This window comes from Mirounga angustirostris, unplaced genomic scaffold (genome assembly GCF_029215605.1).
Source record: "Mirounga angustirostris isolate CCGP_5_RB_7025 unplaced genomic scaffold, mMirAng1.0.hap1 SCAF_6, whole genome shotgun sequence".
Lineage (NCBI taxonomy): Eukaryota > Metazoa > Chordata > Mammalia > Carnivora > Phocidae > Mirounga > Mirounga angustirostris.
Window position 1 is genome coordinate 72,503,298 of NW_026991714.1, and position 16,808 is coordinate 72,520,105.

At 37.9% G+C, this 16,808-nt stretch overlaps 1 protein-coding gene across 8 annotated transcripts in view; it reads left to right on the forward strand.

Moving 5' to 3' along the window:
• Positions 1-16,808, forward strand: part of PCDH15 (protocadherin related 15) — a 794,976-nt gene that overhangs the window by 477,563 nt on the left and 300,605 nt on the right. For all 8 annotated transcript variants that reach the window (XM_045877695.2, XM_045877694.2, XM_045877690.2 and 5 more), the window contains one exon: positions 12,467-12,660. In XM_045877695.2, the coding sequence (XP_045733651.1) occupies positions 12,467-12,660 (194 nt within the window). The remainder of the gene's footprint in view (positions 1-12,466; positions 12,661-16,808) is intronic.

The following is a 16,808-nucleotide window of genomic DNA, read 5'->3' on the forward strand; positions in this document are numbered from 1 at the left end:
GAGGTAATGAGGGTAGAAGCCAAGCGTGAGAGAGCATAGCTGCTTGAAAGCATTTAAGGTTCCGGTTTACAGTCTCTGAGTCTGAGTAATGAGACTCAGTGAAACCCTACAAGAGGATTATGAAGTTGCCGCAGAAAAGGAGCTAACTCTCCAAATTCTCAAGCAATATAAAGAAACACTTTCAACGGTCACCTTGTTGCTGCTTTATTCTTGAGCTTTTTATCAGGCAGAGGGATGCCTAAATGAGAGCCCCATCTCCAGTAACAATACTTTGAATGGTCCATAAAAAATTAATGATTATGGTATCATTAATGAATCATACATCTGGAAGATCCCTTTGCTAAACACCTGCTCTGCTGAGGGGGCTGCCATCTTGGATTAGTCTAGGACATGCTGAACAGAAGAGGGGTGACGAGTAGCCCTGTAAGCTTTTTTTTCCAAAGCATCGCCAGCTCACATTAAGGCTGCAGAGAGTATAATCTGGACATAAGTAATTTATGCATTGCCCAGTTTGCTTGATCAGCAGGAGTGGTCTTAGGTTCAGACTGAGAACCAATAGGCCTCTGTAGCACCAAGTTTATTTAGCTTCAAGTGAGGATACAGGGTAGGCAACAACATAACTTTTATGGCAAGAACATAGTGGAAGTCTTATGACCTCTAAATACAACTTCTAATTTCTTCTAAATCATCTGCACTCGGGATATATTATCCCCTTGATACATACAGGGAAGGCATCTTCCTGAAAGTTTTGTTACAGCAACTTCTATAATACATAGTGCATAAAAGCAGACTTACCAAAACATTGGTAAACATCTGAATATCTTTTATCCAGTAAGGAATTGGAATTTCCTCTGTGAAATACATTTCCAACCATACCTTTTCCTAAGTAAGTTGTCTGATATTTCTTTAACATTTTAAAGATTATTTCTTTCCTTCATCTTCTATTACTTACACCTTTTTATTAGTGCTGATGGAGATATTGAACTGTGTATGTAAGTTTTTCCAACGTAAATTAAATTCTTCCTCCAACAAATCTGTCCCCATGGTTATTACCTAGCCGGTGAGTTCTAGGTTGCCTTCCCAAATAATCTTTCTATCCAAGAGATCAATATCCACTCAGGCTTCATTTTTGTCAACTGCATAAATGAACAAGAAATCCTTTATTGCATCATACACCTGAGGCCAAGAGATTCAATGTTTAACACAGCACAATTAATAATGCCATGTTATTATATCAGCTTTCCCAACAAAACCAGTTGTTCTCACGTATCATACATTTTCCATTACTGGGGTAGGCATTAGAGACTATCTCTCAGTCAACTCTGGGTTTCATCTGCTTTAGTGTCCTAACCATACGCCATCCCCTAGGTATACATTTTCACTGGCATGAGCTTCTGGGCATCATTTTAATGCAATAGGCATTTGTCTCTCATGAGGCAACAGTGTTGACCCCTAATATGTCCAAACCTCACCAATGGTATCATGGAAAATTACATTTCCAAGTGATCCCAGGTAGGCCTTATACCTTGGCTTCACACAAAAGCCAAAGGCTGTGGCCTCCTCTTGCATTAGCCATGACTCAGTATCACATCAGAAAGGTTCTCTGAAATGTTCTCTATGATGATGTTCTCACAGAAGACATCCTCCCTTGCAATCTTTGTGTATTCCCATTCCATATTCCACATTTTCACCTTTTTCCCTTTTATGACTTTTCTTAACACAGACCCATCCTTCCAAAGTGGGATTTGCTGATTATACTCCATTTTTCTTCCATAAGGCTGATGTGCTTCCTTGCTTTCCAGAAATTTCCCTTCTGTTCCATTCCCAGGGAGAAGGAGTAGGTTTAAAAAGATGTCGTGGAGTAACATGAAGCAAATAGTCAACTACCTGAGAGAAGAGCAGGACACAGAGGTTTAAAAGAGAAAGACGGAAAACTTGTTTATAAATACAACCAAGACCTAAACTTTGGAACGTGTGTTGGAAGGGAGAAAGGAGAGAGAAAAATGGACCAAGTCACAAAAACAACGAATGAACAATTACAGCGGTTCTGGCCGGCCTGAATGGTATCCCGTCAATGCGTAGAAAGGCAAAATGGATAAAGATCCTATATGTGGATTGAATTTTCTTTGTAATTTTTAACAGCATTGCTGAGCACAATTTACATGTCCTAATACACATTTATCATCAGTGTACATTTCGGTGATTCTTTTAGTAACAGCTGTGTAACAATTACCACAATCCAAGTCCAAACCTCATCATCACCCAGAATGGTTCTCTGTGGAAATAGGAACCTTTCCTCTAGGAAACCAGTTCTGCTTTTTGTCCATAAAAATTGCAAAAATTTGGTAATATACAACATGTAGCCTTTTATTTTTCTTTTGGCCTGGCTTCTTTCACTTAGTGTGACTCAGTACTACTGTATTTAGCACCAGAAACAGTATGACTATGTTTAGCCATCTATGCAGTAGAAAGACTCAGTCCTATATATGTTTCTTTGAATTACTCAATAGTATTCATTGCATAAAAACAGCACATTTTATCTGTTACCTAACTGATAGACATTTGTACTATTTCCAGTTTTGGAGAATATGAATAATGTAGCTAGGAATGTTCTGTATGCCTTTCTATGCACACATATTTTTTATTTCCATTGGGTGTATCTGGAGACACCTAGGAGTAGAACTGCTGAGTCGTATGAGAGGAATATACTTACCTTTTCAAGAAACTGCCAAACTCCTTTCCAAAATGCCTGTACCCTTTACATGTCCACGTCATTACTGACACTTGCTATTGTCAGTTTCTTTATCAAGCCCATTATAGCAGGTACCTTGCCATATTTCATTGTGATTTTAATTGGCATTTCCCCAAAGACTAGTGATTTTGAAATCTTTTCATGTGCTCATTAGCAATTTTTCCATCTTTGATAAAATGTCTGTTCAAATCTTCTGCCCATTTTTTTAAATTTGTAATGTTTGTATTCTTAGTACTGACTTGTAATTCTTCTTTGTAAATTGCAAATGCAAGTCCATTATCAGATATATGATTAGCAAATATTTTCTTACAATCTATGTTTTGTCTCTCATATTCTTAGTAGTGGTTTTGGAAGAGCTAAAGCTTTTAATTTTGAGAAAGTTCAGTTTATCATTTTTTTCTTTTTGTGTATCATGCTTTGATGTCATATTTAAGAAATGTTTACCAACCTAAGTTCATGAAGATTTTCTCTTGTTTTATCTTCTGCGAGATTCATAGTTTTAGCTTTTACATTGTACGGGGGGATCCACTTTGAATGCTATGAAATAAAAGTCTCAGTTCATTTTTATTTTTATTTTTTACCTTTTGCACAGAAATGTCTAATTGTCTCAGCAGTTTTTACTGTAGAAATGATCTTTTCCCTGTTGAATTACCTTGGTATCTTTGTTGAAAATCAGTTAGCTGTAAACAGAAGAGGTTATTTCTGGACTTCTGTTCCTTTTGTGTATAGTTTATGCCAAAATCACATTTTCTTGATTACTGTAGAATGATAGTATGTTTCAAAATCAGATAGTGTCTTTTTTTAAAATTATTTTTCTCTTCTAAAATTGCTGTGGCTATTCTAGGTCCTTTCTTTTTCCATATAAATTTTAGGATTAACTTGACAAATTCTACTAAAAAGGCTCGATAAGGATCTTGGTAGAGGTGCTATTGAATTTACAAATCAAATATATTGTGGAGAATTTCCATCTTAACAGTACTGCATCTTTCAATCCATGAACATGGACTGTCTTCCCAACATGCTTTTAAATTTATCTCAGCAATGTTGTGGATTTTGGTATGTACATTTTGCACCTATTTTGCTAAATTTATTCCTAGTTATTTTGTCATTTTTTAAGCTACTGTGGATGGGAATATTTTTATTTTTGGATTGTTCACCGCTAATATAGTAAAATACAACAGATTTTGTTTAACCTTGGCAATCATTGGCTAGTTCTTATAGTTTCTTGTGGATTACTTAGCATTTTTACATAGAAAATCATATCTTCTTTTTTTTTTTAAAGATTTTATTTATTCATTTATTTGAGAGAGTGAGAGAGAGAGAGCACATGAGAGGGGGGAAGGTCAGAGGGAGAAGCAGACTCCCTGCCGAGCAGGGAGCCCGATGTGGGACTCGATCCCAGGACTCCAGGATCATGACCTGAGCCGAAGGCAGTCGCTTAACCAACTGAGCCACCCAGGTGCCCGAAAATCATATCTTCTTCAAATAAGTATAGTTTTACTTCATGTTACCAACCCGATGCCTTTTGTTGTTGTTGTTCTTTTATGTATTTTGTTGCACTGTCTTGAAAATCCAGTACAAAGTGGAGTAAAATGCTGAGAGCATCTTTTTCCTGTTCCTGATCTGATGGAAAGGCACTCAGCCCTCGTTGTTAAGTATAACGCAAGTTGTTGGTTGTTCTATAGATGGTTTTTTCAGGTTGAAGACATTTCCCCCTATTTCTAGTTTGCTGAATCTTCGTTTTCCATAAATAGACATTCAGTTTTATCAACTGCTTTTTCTGTATTTATTGAGATTATCATGTGGTTCTGTCCTTTGTTGTATTAATATGATGTATTATGTAAAGTGATTGAATGTCTTTATTTTACCTTTAGTTTGAAGGATTGTTTCACCAGATATATTATCCTTGGTCAATAGTTGGTTGTTTTTCATCCCAGTACTTTGGAATATGTCATTCCTCTGTCTACCAGCCTCTATTGTTTGTAATAAGAAGTCAGCCACAAATGATACATTGTGTCCTTTTATGAAATGAGTATTTTTGCTGCTCTTAACATCTTCTTCATCTTTTGGCAATTTGGCTGAAAATTGCTCATCACCTACCCTGATATCTGAGTACCCTGGCCTGCCTTCTGCGAAAATTCTGTTAAGTTGGTTTAACAAGCCCCCTACCCTTGATGTCTTCTCCTAATAATTTTCCATCCACTCTGCTCGTTGGCTGTAAATCCTCAGCACTTTGGAGCTCAGTTGAGCCCCCCTCTCTCCCACCTATTGTGATAGTCCTGACACCTACCACAAAGGTCCTGAACTGTACCTTCCTTACCATTTTAGCAAGTGTCAGAAAAATCTTTTCTTTAACAATCTCTAGATTTATTTTTTAATTACTCAGTTTGTTTAAACACTATAGTACCTCTGGATTTTGATATTGACTCTGAGGACTTTTTTTTAATAACATATCTGGACTTCATCCCCTGAACATATTTCTCTTAAGTGTGTGGTTCCTAATGTCTCTGCATGATTTTTGCTTTGATTCTTCATTTCTGTGTGGCTTCATGTCAGCCAGTGATTTGCACAAACACCTAAGCCCATAAGGCTTCTTGCACCCTCTGCCTGTTGACCTGAACATGGGTTGGGGTGAGCACAGAAAGCTCAGGCAAGGCCCAAGACTTCCTCTTGGCATAGACATTCCCCAGGGCTCCTCCATGTGTGGGAGTAGCTTCAGAGACGTGCGGAGAGCCTATCCAGCCCTTCTACTGGGCTCTCATTTTCTCTCTTTTTCTGCTGAATTTCTGACTTGTTTGCTTACAACAGCTGAGACAGCAGCTCTACAACTTGTATTGAATGTTCCACATTCAGTCTCCACTGTGCTTCTTTACTAACTCCACACCAAACTCGCTCTGCCCTCTCTTAAAGCAAGCCTGCTGCTTTTCATGACCAGCCCTACTTTTACAACGTGTGTCAAGTGTACTTGGAGTGTCAGGGGTATCCAGTGATGTCCAAACAAGGCCACTGACTCCTGCTTTTCTTACCTAATGTTGCAACTGTTTTTTGTGAGTAATGTCTCAATTTGTCCACTTCGGTGGAGTCTTAGAGCCCCAAATGGTGTTTTTGATCATTTTACTTAGATTTTTTTTAAAATATTTATTTGAGAGAGTGAGCGAACATGAGCAGAAGAGGGGCAGAGGGAGAGAGAGAATCTCAAGCTGACCCCATGCTGAACGCAGAGCCTACAACATGGGGCTGGATTTCAGGACCCCAATATCACAACCTGAGCTGAAATCAAGAGTCCAATGCTCAACTGACTGAGCCATCCAGGCACCCCACATTTTGCTTAGATTTTTGCTTTTTCAGAAAAGAATTTTCCAGCCTTCTCACACCACCAGAACCAGAAGTCCTACCTTCTCAATGCCCCTCTTTGCCACTTTCAAAGAACAGTTTCAGTCAGGAGTAGAGATGAGACCACATGTATAATATAAAGTAAGGGACAGAGTGTTGAAAATAGGGATTCCTATGATGAATTGAAAGGAAACCGATGAATTAAATAAAATAAAGGCACTGTATTAACAGGAAGAAAATATTCTTTTTTTTCTTTTTACTGAAATAATTTAAGTGAATATTTTCATGAATCAAATATAAGTCATGGATTATACTTTATTTTTATCAAAGGAAAATTCCATATGGCTTTATATCACTACTGTGCAAATGTATTCATTTTATAAGACCCTAAATTTCATATTAGGCATCCTCTCTTTGTCTAATAAAAATTATAGGGCAACAGGTGTGTTGGGGCACTGAATCTTTGTTCTGTTGAATTAAAATAATCAAAGGAAGTACAGTCTGAAGAGAATTGCAAAATCATTTAGCAAAAAAGTAATCCTGCAACTTATTGAAGGACTTCAAGAGAAGTCCTTCAAGAACTGTGCTTCTGCTATTTTCACAAATAGACCTTCAAGAACTGTGCTTCTGCTATTTTCACAAATAGACCGAGAAAGAAACAGAAAAAAAAAATCTACATGAAATGCAAAATACAAAATGAAATGATCGGCATGATGTACTAGGAGATAGAAGTGAATGTCTGGAAACACAGTGCAGTCTTTTCTGCCTTAGCTAAAAATCAAAATAAGCAAGTCTCAGACACTCTCCTGGAAAAGTTCTGGAAAGGCCAGAGTGTCTTCTCAGCGATCCTTCCTGAGGAGTTCACCCCAGCACCATCGCTCACCCTTCCTACTCTCTAGGTGAACTTAGAATACAAAGAAACCCCTGTTAATAGATGATCTCCCTTTGTAATAGAAAGCACTGGATTGAATCAGATATTCAGATGATGAGGTTTCCTGAACAAAACACTTTGTATCGTGATGCAGCAGAAGGCTGTGGTCTAGCTGGTCAACTGTACACACCATGGGAAGCAGTGAGGCTCATTCTTCATTTTTCAATTGGGGTCTATCCTGTGGACCAAACTTCCCCTTCTTCAAATGTATTTTGCTATCTAAGTCAGGGGTGAAATGTTTCAATCCATTTTTTGGAGACAAGCACAGTTCTTTTGTAATTTTTATTATAAATAAGAATCACTAAATGAATTCACTGCTATTTTCTGAAACCTTCTTACCTAAAATTATGGCACTCTCTCCAGCATTTCCTGCTCTCAAAACAAAAAATGAAAGGAGAAAAAAAGGAGTGCAGAGAGTACTATCCATAAAATACCGAATACCGGTAAACCCAGCATTCAGTTGTCACACGCTGAGTCTCAAAGGCGTTGTCACATCCCCAGAAGCCCTTCAGGATGTCTCTGCTTGTCGCTCGGCTTCCTGCACTACTTTCTCCAGATTGTCACATTCGGCGTCCCCGAGAGCCTTATCCATTTCCCTGTCCTCAGGGTCCCTGCACATGCCCTTCCCTTTTCCACTAACTGCATGTAATCCATCTCTCACTCCCAGCTCGAATGTGACCCAGACCAGAGGACTTTCATGCGTACCCTGTAGCTCACTCGAGGTTGCTTATGCTCATTTTCACTAGTGCCTGCCACATCAGGTCAGTATAGATTTCCTTGTTATTAATAATATTCCTTCTCTGATGGTACATTCCAAAAAGAAGGAGGAGGAGGAGGAGAGGAGAAGAGGAGCCCATCTTTTAATTACCAACTTTACCCCCAGCATCTAACACTGTCCCTGGCACCATTATAGGCTCTCATTAATTATTTAGAAATGAATGTTTTCCTCCAGATTATTATTTTCCCCAAAGCAAGTTTGGGAATTAATTATTTTTTTATGATTATCACCAAGTAGTCTCAGTTGGCTCACTTCTATAACACTTATGGAAAGGATACAGAATTTTCCAGACTTTTCTAAACTCAGATTTACATGTTTTCACAAGCCATCAATCCAGAGTTCACTTTGCAAATTGAACTTCATTTTAAAGAGATCTAAACACGAGTATTCATGACCTTACCTTGTACTAAATATCACCAAACTTACACATATGGCTCTATTTTTTTTTTTTGTCTGCCTGGTTTGAATAGTTAATATGAAGAATAAAGAGATTGAGAAAGACATTCTAAGAAATATATATTTTTAAACTGCTTAATTTATTAATTTAGATAATTGCTTTGTTTAAAAAAGAACTGCTTTATTACAGGGAAATATATATATGTGTGTGTTATTTATCTATGTATACATATTTTTTATTACTTGTTAAGGAGCTAATCATGATTTCTAAACAGGGGTAACTCTACCACTTCCATAGCATGATCTTTGGCCATTGTAATGAATAATCATACACTGAATCAAGGATGATTTCATGTATTTAGGGACCACTTGGCACCGCATACCAAAACCTCCAAGCACAGGACCCCTAGAAGAATAAATAGTCACGAAGCAAGCCAAGGAGAATCATTAATCGTAACTCTTTTCCTATAATATTTGGGATTCTAATGTTGAAGAGACATAATTTCAAATTAAACTAGCTTTTTCTTTTTTAAAAAAAGCAGTACGTTTTTCGTTCATCTATCAGTAAAGATCAGGCATACGTGCAAACAGTATCATCAATGATATTCTCCCCATTTCCTGGCATTGTCGTTTTCTCAGTCCTGGAGAGACCCAATGCAGGTGTAAAGATGAGCAAACGTCAGATATAAATCAATCAATAAATCAAAAGAGCCACTCTTTCCCGTGGTTCTGGGAGTTACCCTGACTCTACCAACTTGGATAACTTGCCAGTTCTTAAACCAAACAGCCCAGGCCTGAACCTCATTCGCATTGCTGGAGCTAGAACCAGCCCCACCCACCCATGGGCTGTGAAGGGGATGAGCATCTATCTGAGGAAAATGAGAGGCTCTTCCTAGAAGCAAAGCCCAGGATACCAATGGGTCAACATGCTTAGTCACGGTCAGCTTAGACATCATTCATATAAAAATACCACATGCAGTTGATTATAGTTTAAGTATGATGATTTCTGTATGAACTATGACTTTTATTGAATCCTTGCTTCATTTGTGAGACTCCAATCTAAGGTTGTTTTTTCAGTTTATGATCCAACATTCTTTACATTTGTCCTTTTACGTAAAGCCATTATTTTTCAGTTTCTCAGGCACAGGAAAGAGATTGAGGAGACAAACCACAGTCATATCTAGCCATGTCATGTTTATTTACTCGTTTTTATTTTTTTTTATCGTGGGAGAGAGGGGTGGCTGAGGATGTCTGGAACGCGTGGGTATGGGGATGGCAAAGGAAGGAATGGTGGGAGGGTGAGATTCAACTCCGTGAAGAGGACTGTAGTACGCTGCAGAAAAAGAGATACAGATGCATGACTTAGAGTGTCTTACCATTTATGTATCATAACACTGCAGGAAACCAATTACAAATGATAGATTTTATTCTACTGCCTGGTAACTTGTAAGCAACACATTGGCTTCTCCATGAACATCAACTGTTCCTCCATCCTCTTTGATTTAGGAGGCGGACACCCCCTCTGCTCTGGGAACATTTTCACATGACTTCATCTCAGGAGACCCCTGGTCACAGTCATTGGGTCATAACTGAATGAAATCCCCATCAGACTTTAGGTGCCGGGTCTCTCACAAGGGACATTGCCATCTTTCTGGATATTCAGCCAGTGTCTCCATTCCCTTTTCGAATCTTGGACCAAATAATTGCTTCACCATAGTTTTGTTTGCACGTGTGGGGACTCAGTTACGTTGGTTTTTAGCCCACTGTGTTCTGACTTAGTACTAAAAGACTGAAAAATAATGTAAAGTTATTTAAATCACCTAAACATGGAACTGATTTTTGGTTTATTTGTTGAACTCTATTCCTGCCATTGGTTTCTGTGGATCTAGTGGCGTTGCCTGTCTTCTGTGGTTGGCTCGCTCTGCAGTCTGGGGGCTGTTTTTCTCACCTCTGCTTTGCAGTACTCTCTGGTATTTATAGCACCTCCCAGATGGGTGCCTTCCTCAATTTAATTATTATCCAGCTTATCCTCCCTTCCAATATCATTCATGAAAATGTTAAATAAGGCCAGCCATAATACCCACATCCCCAAAGCATGCTCCTCAACCATTCTTAACTTGATGCATTGCCATTTATCATTAGATTCCTTTAGCCAATTTAAGTCCCAGGAAGAATGTTAATATTGAATCCAATTTGAGCTAAATTTTAATTAAGATTTCCTGAGACATTATGTTAAGTGGTTTACTATAATCAAAATTGATATCTCCTCTGCTACCCCCACTCTTAATTTTCTAATTTTACCCACATGCAAAAGAGAATTGAGTCAGTCTGGCTTGACTCATTCTCCATAAACATACATCATTCATCTGTTCTGTTTCTGCAAATAGTTTCCTTCTCCTTTGCCTTTAGGACCATGTCTATCATCCTCCTATAAGTCCCAGAGTCATTTTATGAAATGCATTTCCTTCTGGTGACCACATCTGTCCACCCCCAAATACCTAATCTCAGCTAACTGAATGCCAATCTCTCAAATTTCCTTCTTCCCTCTCAATTATTTTTGTAGCTACTATTTCTATGCACATTATCATTCTAAATGCAGTGGATGCTAAGCACAGAAACAGAGTATGCACTGTATACCCCGTTAAGGGTGATGGTAAGGCACTTTGTTTACATTTTCTCAGGATGGTGAGCATGAACATCTGAATGGGCCATTAATTAACATGGCACTCTTGAAATTGAATTCAAGTTTCAAGGTAAATGTGCACATTTACATTTGATCTAAGTGCACCAGACGGTCCAGGGGTCACCCAAAGGAATCTGTGAACAATAAAAAACTATTATTTTATAGAAGTGGAAATTAGGGGTTAGAAATACATATGAAAATGTTAGTAAATAAGAAAATTTTTTTCTGTAGGTTTACTTATTAAAATCATATATTTTACTTATTCAAGAGGAAACTTTTAATTATTTTCCCCTATGTGTAAACTTATATGAGGCCACCTTTCTTATCCCCATCGATCACTTTTGGAATGAGGAAAACAGAAAATTCTGTGAACGTCTGAGGGTGCCTGGGTGGCTCAATAGGTTGAGTGTCTGCCTTCGGTTCAGGTCATGATCCCAGGGTCCTGGGTTCGAGCCCAGCATCTGGCTTCCTGCTCAGGGGAGAGTCTGCTTGTCCCTCTCCCTCTGCTCCTCCCCCTGCTTGTGTGCTTACTCTCTCTCTCTCTCAATTTCTTGCAAATAAATAAATAAAATTTATTTATTTAATTTAAAAAAAAAGAGAAAATTCTGTGAATGTCTGTAAAATGCATATTATAAGATTTCCCACTAGAACTACTACTTCCCCCAGGGGGTAAATTTATATTTATCAGCAAAGAGCCTTATTTAACTCATTAAATCATTCTTACCTTAATTTTGCTTTATTGAATTAACAATGGTCATTCTGTTTTCACATGTAATGACCCAAATATACTTTTAACTTTTGGATACAAGTTGCTTCATAATGACTATAAACACCTACAAATTAGCCTTAGGAATGCTCATGTGGTGATATCAAGGGCCTCTGAATTCATTCTCTTTTCTCAAAAACAACAACAACAACAACAACAAAACTTCTTGTGCTTGACAGTCTAATTTTTTAGTAAGCTATTCTACAATCAGAGATGCATTTGTTTGATTTTGGAAAGGCAATACCCTAGGCCTTTTCCGTCTTTTGTAAGTCAGTGTGAACAAGATCATAAAGATCTTTCCTAAAGCAAAGTAGAAATAAAAAGGATGCAAGGACTGGAGACTCTCTGAGAGACGGAAGGAAAATAGTATGGATGTAAAAGGCAAAAGCAGAAGGAAGGATGACAGTAATAAAGACAGACTTCACCCACTAGGTTTTCTCCAGTCTCGGTAGGCAGTAATCTGTGTTTTTATGTCCAGAACAGGAGGTAACCTAGAAGGAAAAAATTAACTTTCCCATAGTGACATTAGATTTGCTGTTAGACCCTTTCTCTTCTTTCCTTTAGTAAATTAAAATAAAGACAGTCTTCAAGATCCAAAACTTTTATCACTTTCATAAGAAAAGAAAAAAAAAAAAAAAAACCTTCCTGCTGGGATTGCTTCCAAATCGGTGCACCCTTGCCACCCTTCAAGACAAGAGCGAATGTGCCAAGAGAGCTTTCTTCACCTGTACTTTGTCTTTGAAAGCATGCTCTTTTTGTTAGGGGACAGGGACACGGGATGGAAAGCTGAGCCCCAGGAGGACTGACGATGTGGTTTTCTGTTCCAGCTCACAGCCGTGGACGCCGACGAAGGGTCCAACGGGGAGATCACGTACGAAATCCTGGTGGGGGCTCAGGGCGACTTCATCATCAACCACACCACGGGGCTCATCACCATCGCCCCGGGGGTGGCACTGACGGTGGGGCGCACCTACGCGCTCACGGTCCAGGCCGCGGATAATGCGCCTTCCGCGGAGAGAAGGTAAGGCACAGCGCAGCCACTGCGCCTTCTCTGCGCTCCCGGTTAACCGTGCCCTGACACAGAGGAAGCACAGCAAGTGTACTTTTATTCTGACACATCTAAATTTGACCAGAAAATTCGAGGGCCCAAACTCTCAGGAACTGCACGTTCTTACTTGGTTAAGTTGTAGGGAAAGGACAATAAAGATTAAACCACAAAATAAGTAACTGTGATTTCACAGATGTGAGGGATACAGATCTCTATTCTAGGGGGGAACTGGGAAATATCAGAAACGGGTAGGCAATTTATTGCTGAAAAGCAAGTTTGCTAACAGTGAGAGGTCACAGACATAGCAGCGACATGAAATGTCTTGGGTTTGAAGTCGCCTCTCAATGTCTATATATATATATATATATATATATATATATATATATATATATCCTATATATATATCTCTCCTCTCTTTATATATACCAAATATATATGCATACACACATACATACAAATATATGCACTATATATTCTATCTAGAATTTATTATAGAATTGATCATTTAGCTACAAAATATATATGCAACCCATATACACATATTCAAATATATAGATACATGGATGGTGTGAGAGAATAAAAAGCAAAAGACTTCCCACTATTACAATTGCATTTATTTAGTGCCCTACCTGAGATATCTTTTTTATTAATTTCTTGCTTGCTCCCCAATTTTCAGTATGCATTTAAAGAAAATATGAATGAATAGTAATTCATTCCTGCATCTCGTGGGTCTGTCCCCTTACAACATATCCTGAGGTTCTTTCAATATGAATACTGAATAATTTCTTCAAAACTCTTTTCTCAGCTACATAATATTCTTTCATACATGTGTTATACTGTGTAAGAAACCCACTGTCGATGGACTTTCAAATTCCAGTCGCTCCTTTACTGACAATGAAGAAATAAATGATACCAAACAAGCGTCATTTTGAATATATGTGCAAATATCTCAGCATAGTAAATCCTCATTTACTAAAGGGCACATGCAATTATAAGTTTCAGCAATAACGGCCAAACTGTATTCCGTGGGGCTCATAACAATTTACAGTACCAGCTCTCAAGTCTGAGAGTAGGTAATTCTACAGTCTCCCCAGCTGTGTGTCATATCAAACATGTAGATTTTTGCCATCTAATAGGTAAAAAATAACATATATTTGTATTTCCTTATGAGTAAGTTTGTTTCCTATGCTTATGAGTCAATTCTGTTACTTATCCTGTAAAGTCTGTGTTCATAGTCTCTGCCCATCTTTCTATTGATATCTCAAGCCAAGGCTATAATTATTTTATATTTGCTATTAATGATTATATAGATTCATGCTGTATGTTTAAACCTTTGTTGCATTTGGGATTTATCCTAGGGTACAGGAGGAAGTATCAATCAGCAATATTTTTTTTAGGCTACTCTGCCATTTTTCCCATATAATATACTAGATAGTTCATCTTTTTCTCACTGATTTGAGATGTTACATTAATTATATCATACGTTTTCTCATTTATTTGAGTTTGATTTGAAACTTTCTCTTCTATCCCATTAGTTCACCCAACTTTTCATGAGCTATTGTCACAATTTTAATTGTTGATGTTTTAAACTGTGCTTCATAATATGGTGGTGCTAACTTACCTCAATGCTGTTTTTCTCTAAAAGTGTCTTGGTTGCTCTTTATATTAATTTTTTTTACTATAAATAAGCTAGTTCAGTTAAGTTTTTAACCATATTTTACTAGGAACACATTAAATTCATAAATTACTTAGGGTTAAATTATATGTTTTTGATGTCAACTCTTTCTATCCAAGAACTTTCTATTTGCCCATAATTTCTTGTGTGTCCTGTAAGAGTTTTTATTTTTTAAATATTTTCTTTATGTGAGTCCTGTGCATTTCTTTGTTGGTCTGTTTCCTTATCTTTTGCTATTATTATACATAGACTCTTTTCTCTTTCTTCTTCTATCTGGTTGATATTTATATATGTGAAAGCTATTAATATCTTTTTATTAATTTTAACCCACTTTCTTATTTAATTATTTTATATTTTTGTAGTTTTCTCATCAATTCTTCAGTGTTATACAGGAATGTATTTATAAATAGTGAAAATTTGATGTCCTTCCTTCCATTTTCTTTCCTTTAATTTCATTGGCTAATTGTTTCAATAAAAATGCTTGTGTTTTTTTTTTTAAAGATTTTATTTATTTATTTATTTATTTGAGAGAGAGAGAACACACTTTGGGGTAGGGATAGAGGGAGAAGGAGAATCTCAAGCAGATTCCCTGCTGACCACGGAGCCTGACACGGGGCTTGATCCCATGACCCTGAGATCACAACCTAAGCCAAAACCAAAAATCAGCCTCTTAACTGACTAAGCCACCCAGGCATCCTTGCTCATCTTGTTTTTAACTCAAGTAGGAATGTCTACCAGATTTCCTCAGTATATTGGTTTATGGTTTTTAAATAAAAAAATTTTTAATTATGTTAAATAAACCCATTTTATTGGCTTTTTAAAATAAGAAAATATATACCCATTGTCTATGAAGACAGTAATGACTTTTGTTCTTGAGCTAATCATATGATTGATCTTGATATAGTTCCTAAATAAATCTATTTTGCATTCTTACTATGAATGCCACAAGGCTGTGATGTTTTATTCTTGAATTAAAATGCTAGATTATGTTTGTTACTTTATTTAGTGAAATTAGTCTGTTCTTCTCTTTTCAAGAAATTTTTATGAAGATTCCATACAGCTGTTCTGTAACCTCATGAAAGAAATAAAAACCACAAAAAATGCAAGAAAGAATTAACAATTGTAATAGCAAGTGTGAATAGTGGTAAAGATCTCTAAAACCAGTAAATAAATCCAAATTTTGTTCTCTGAATAAAAGAGATAAAAAATATAAAAAATAATCAAATGGATAAACCACCACCTCATTTAATCAAAAAAAGGGAGGGGCACCTGGGTGGTGCATTCGGTTAAGCGTCTGACTCTTGGTTTTGTCTCAGGTCATGATCTCAGGGTCATGAGACCAAGCCCCACGTTGGGCTCTGTGCTCAGTGGGGAGTCTGCTTGAGATTCTCTCCCTCTCCCTCTCTCTCTCCCTCTGCCCCTCCCCATCCATGCTCTCTCTCTGTCTCTCTCTAAGATAAATAAATAAATCTGCTTTTAAAAAATGGAGAAATTTCAGTAATAAATTCTAAGAAGGAAATACTACAGAAACAGAGGAAATTAAAAGAATCATAAGAGACACCTTTACTTTAACATATGCAAAATTTGAAAACATGAGTGAAATGGATAATTTTTCCAGAAGATACAGTTTATCAAAACTGATCCCAAAGGGTAAGAAATTTTAAAGACATCAACCTTATGGAGGCAGTAGAGAAAGTTTTCAGAGAGCCACTACCCAAAACTACATAAGGACCAGGCAATGTGACAGGAGGACTGTAACACAGTGAGAGGGGCCATTCTCCGTTGAGCCATCCCCCAGAGCGCACCCTACACCTCCACACCACACTCCACAGCTCTCTTATCTTTGATGGTGGGGCTGTCCTAGGGGGACTCTCTGCTCCTCACAGATATCAGTGGACTGTCCCTCCTCCTCCTCCCTCGTGTTCTCCTATGGAGTCTCATCCTGTCTTCTCCTCCATCTACAGATGGTAGCCCCTTCCCCATTATCTCCTCTTCTAATCTAACCTCTAACCTCCTCTCCCACTGTCACTTCCAGACCCGCAGGTCCCTCTGGGGGGATCTGGTTCCCAACTATCCAACATACCTCTAACAGCACGTGTGTCACTTGGCATCTGATGGCTGGTCTTGGAGCTGCTCTGGCCAAGCACCCCTGGAACCATGCTCAGTGTGTTCCTTTCTTTCAAACTCAAATGCGGTCTTGAGCAATGCTTCTAAGCTCTTCCGGAAAAGCACACAGAAACAGACAATCCCCTGTTCTTGTTACTGACATCCTGGTCTGTGCCACACTTCTCTCTGGTCCCGGCTGTTGAAACATCTTCTCCTTAAGCTTCTGCCAGTGCTCCTTCCATCCCTTCTCTGTTCCAGGGCCTGGGAAATTCTAGTAACACAGGAAACACACTTTCTTTTTGCTCAAGCTCTCCTTGGGGTCTTACATCTGATCCAAAGT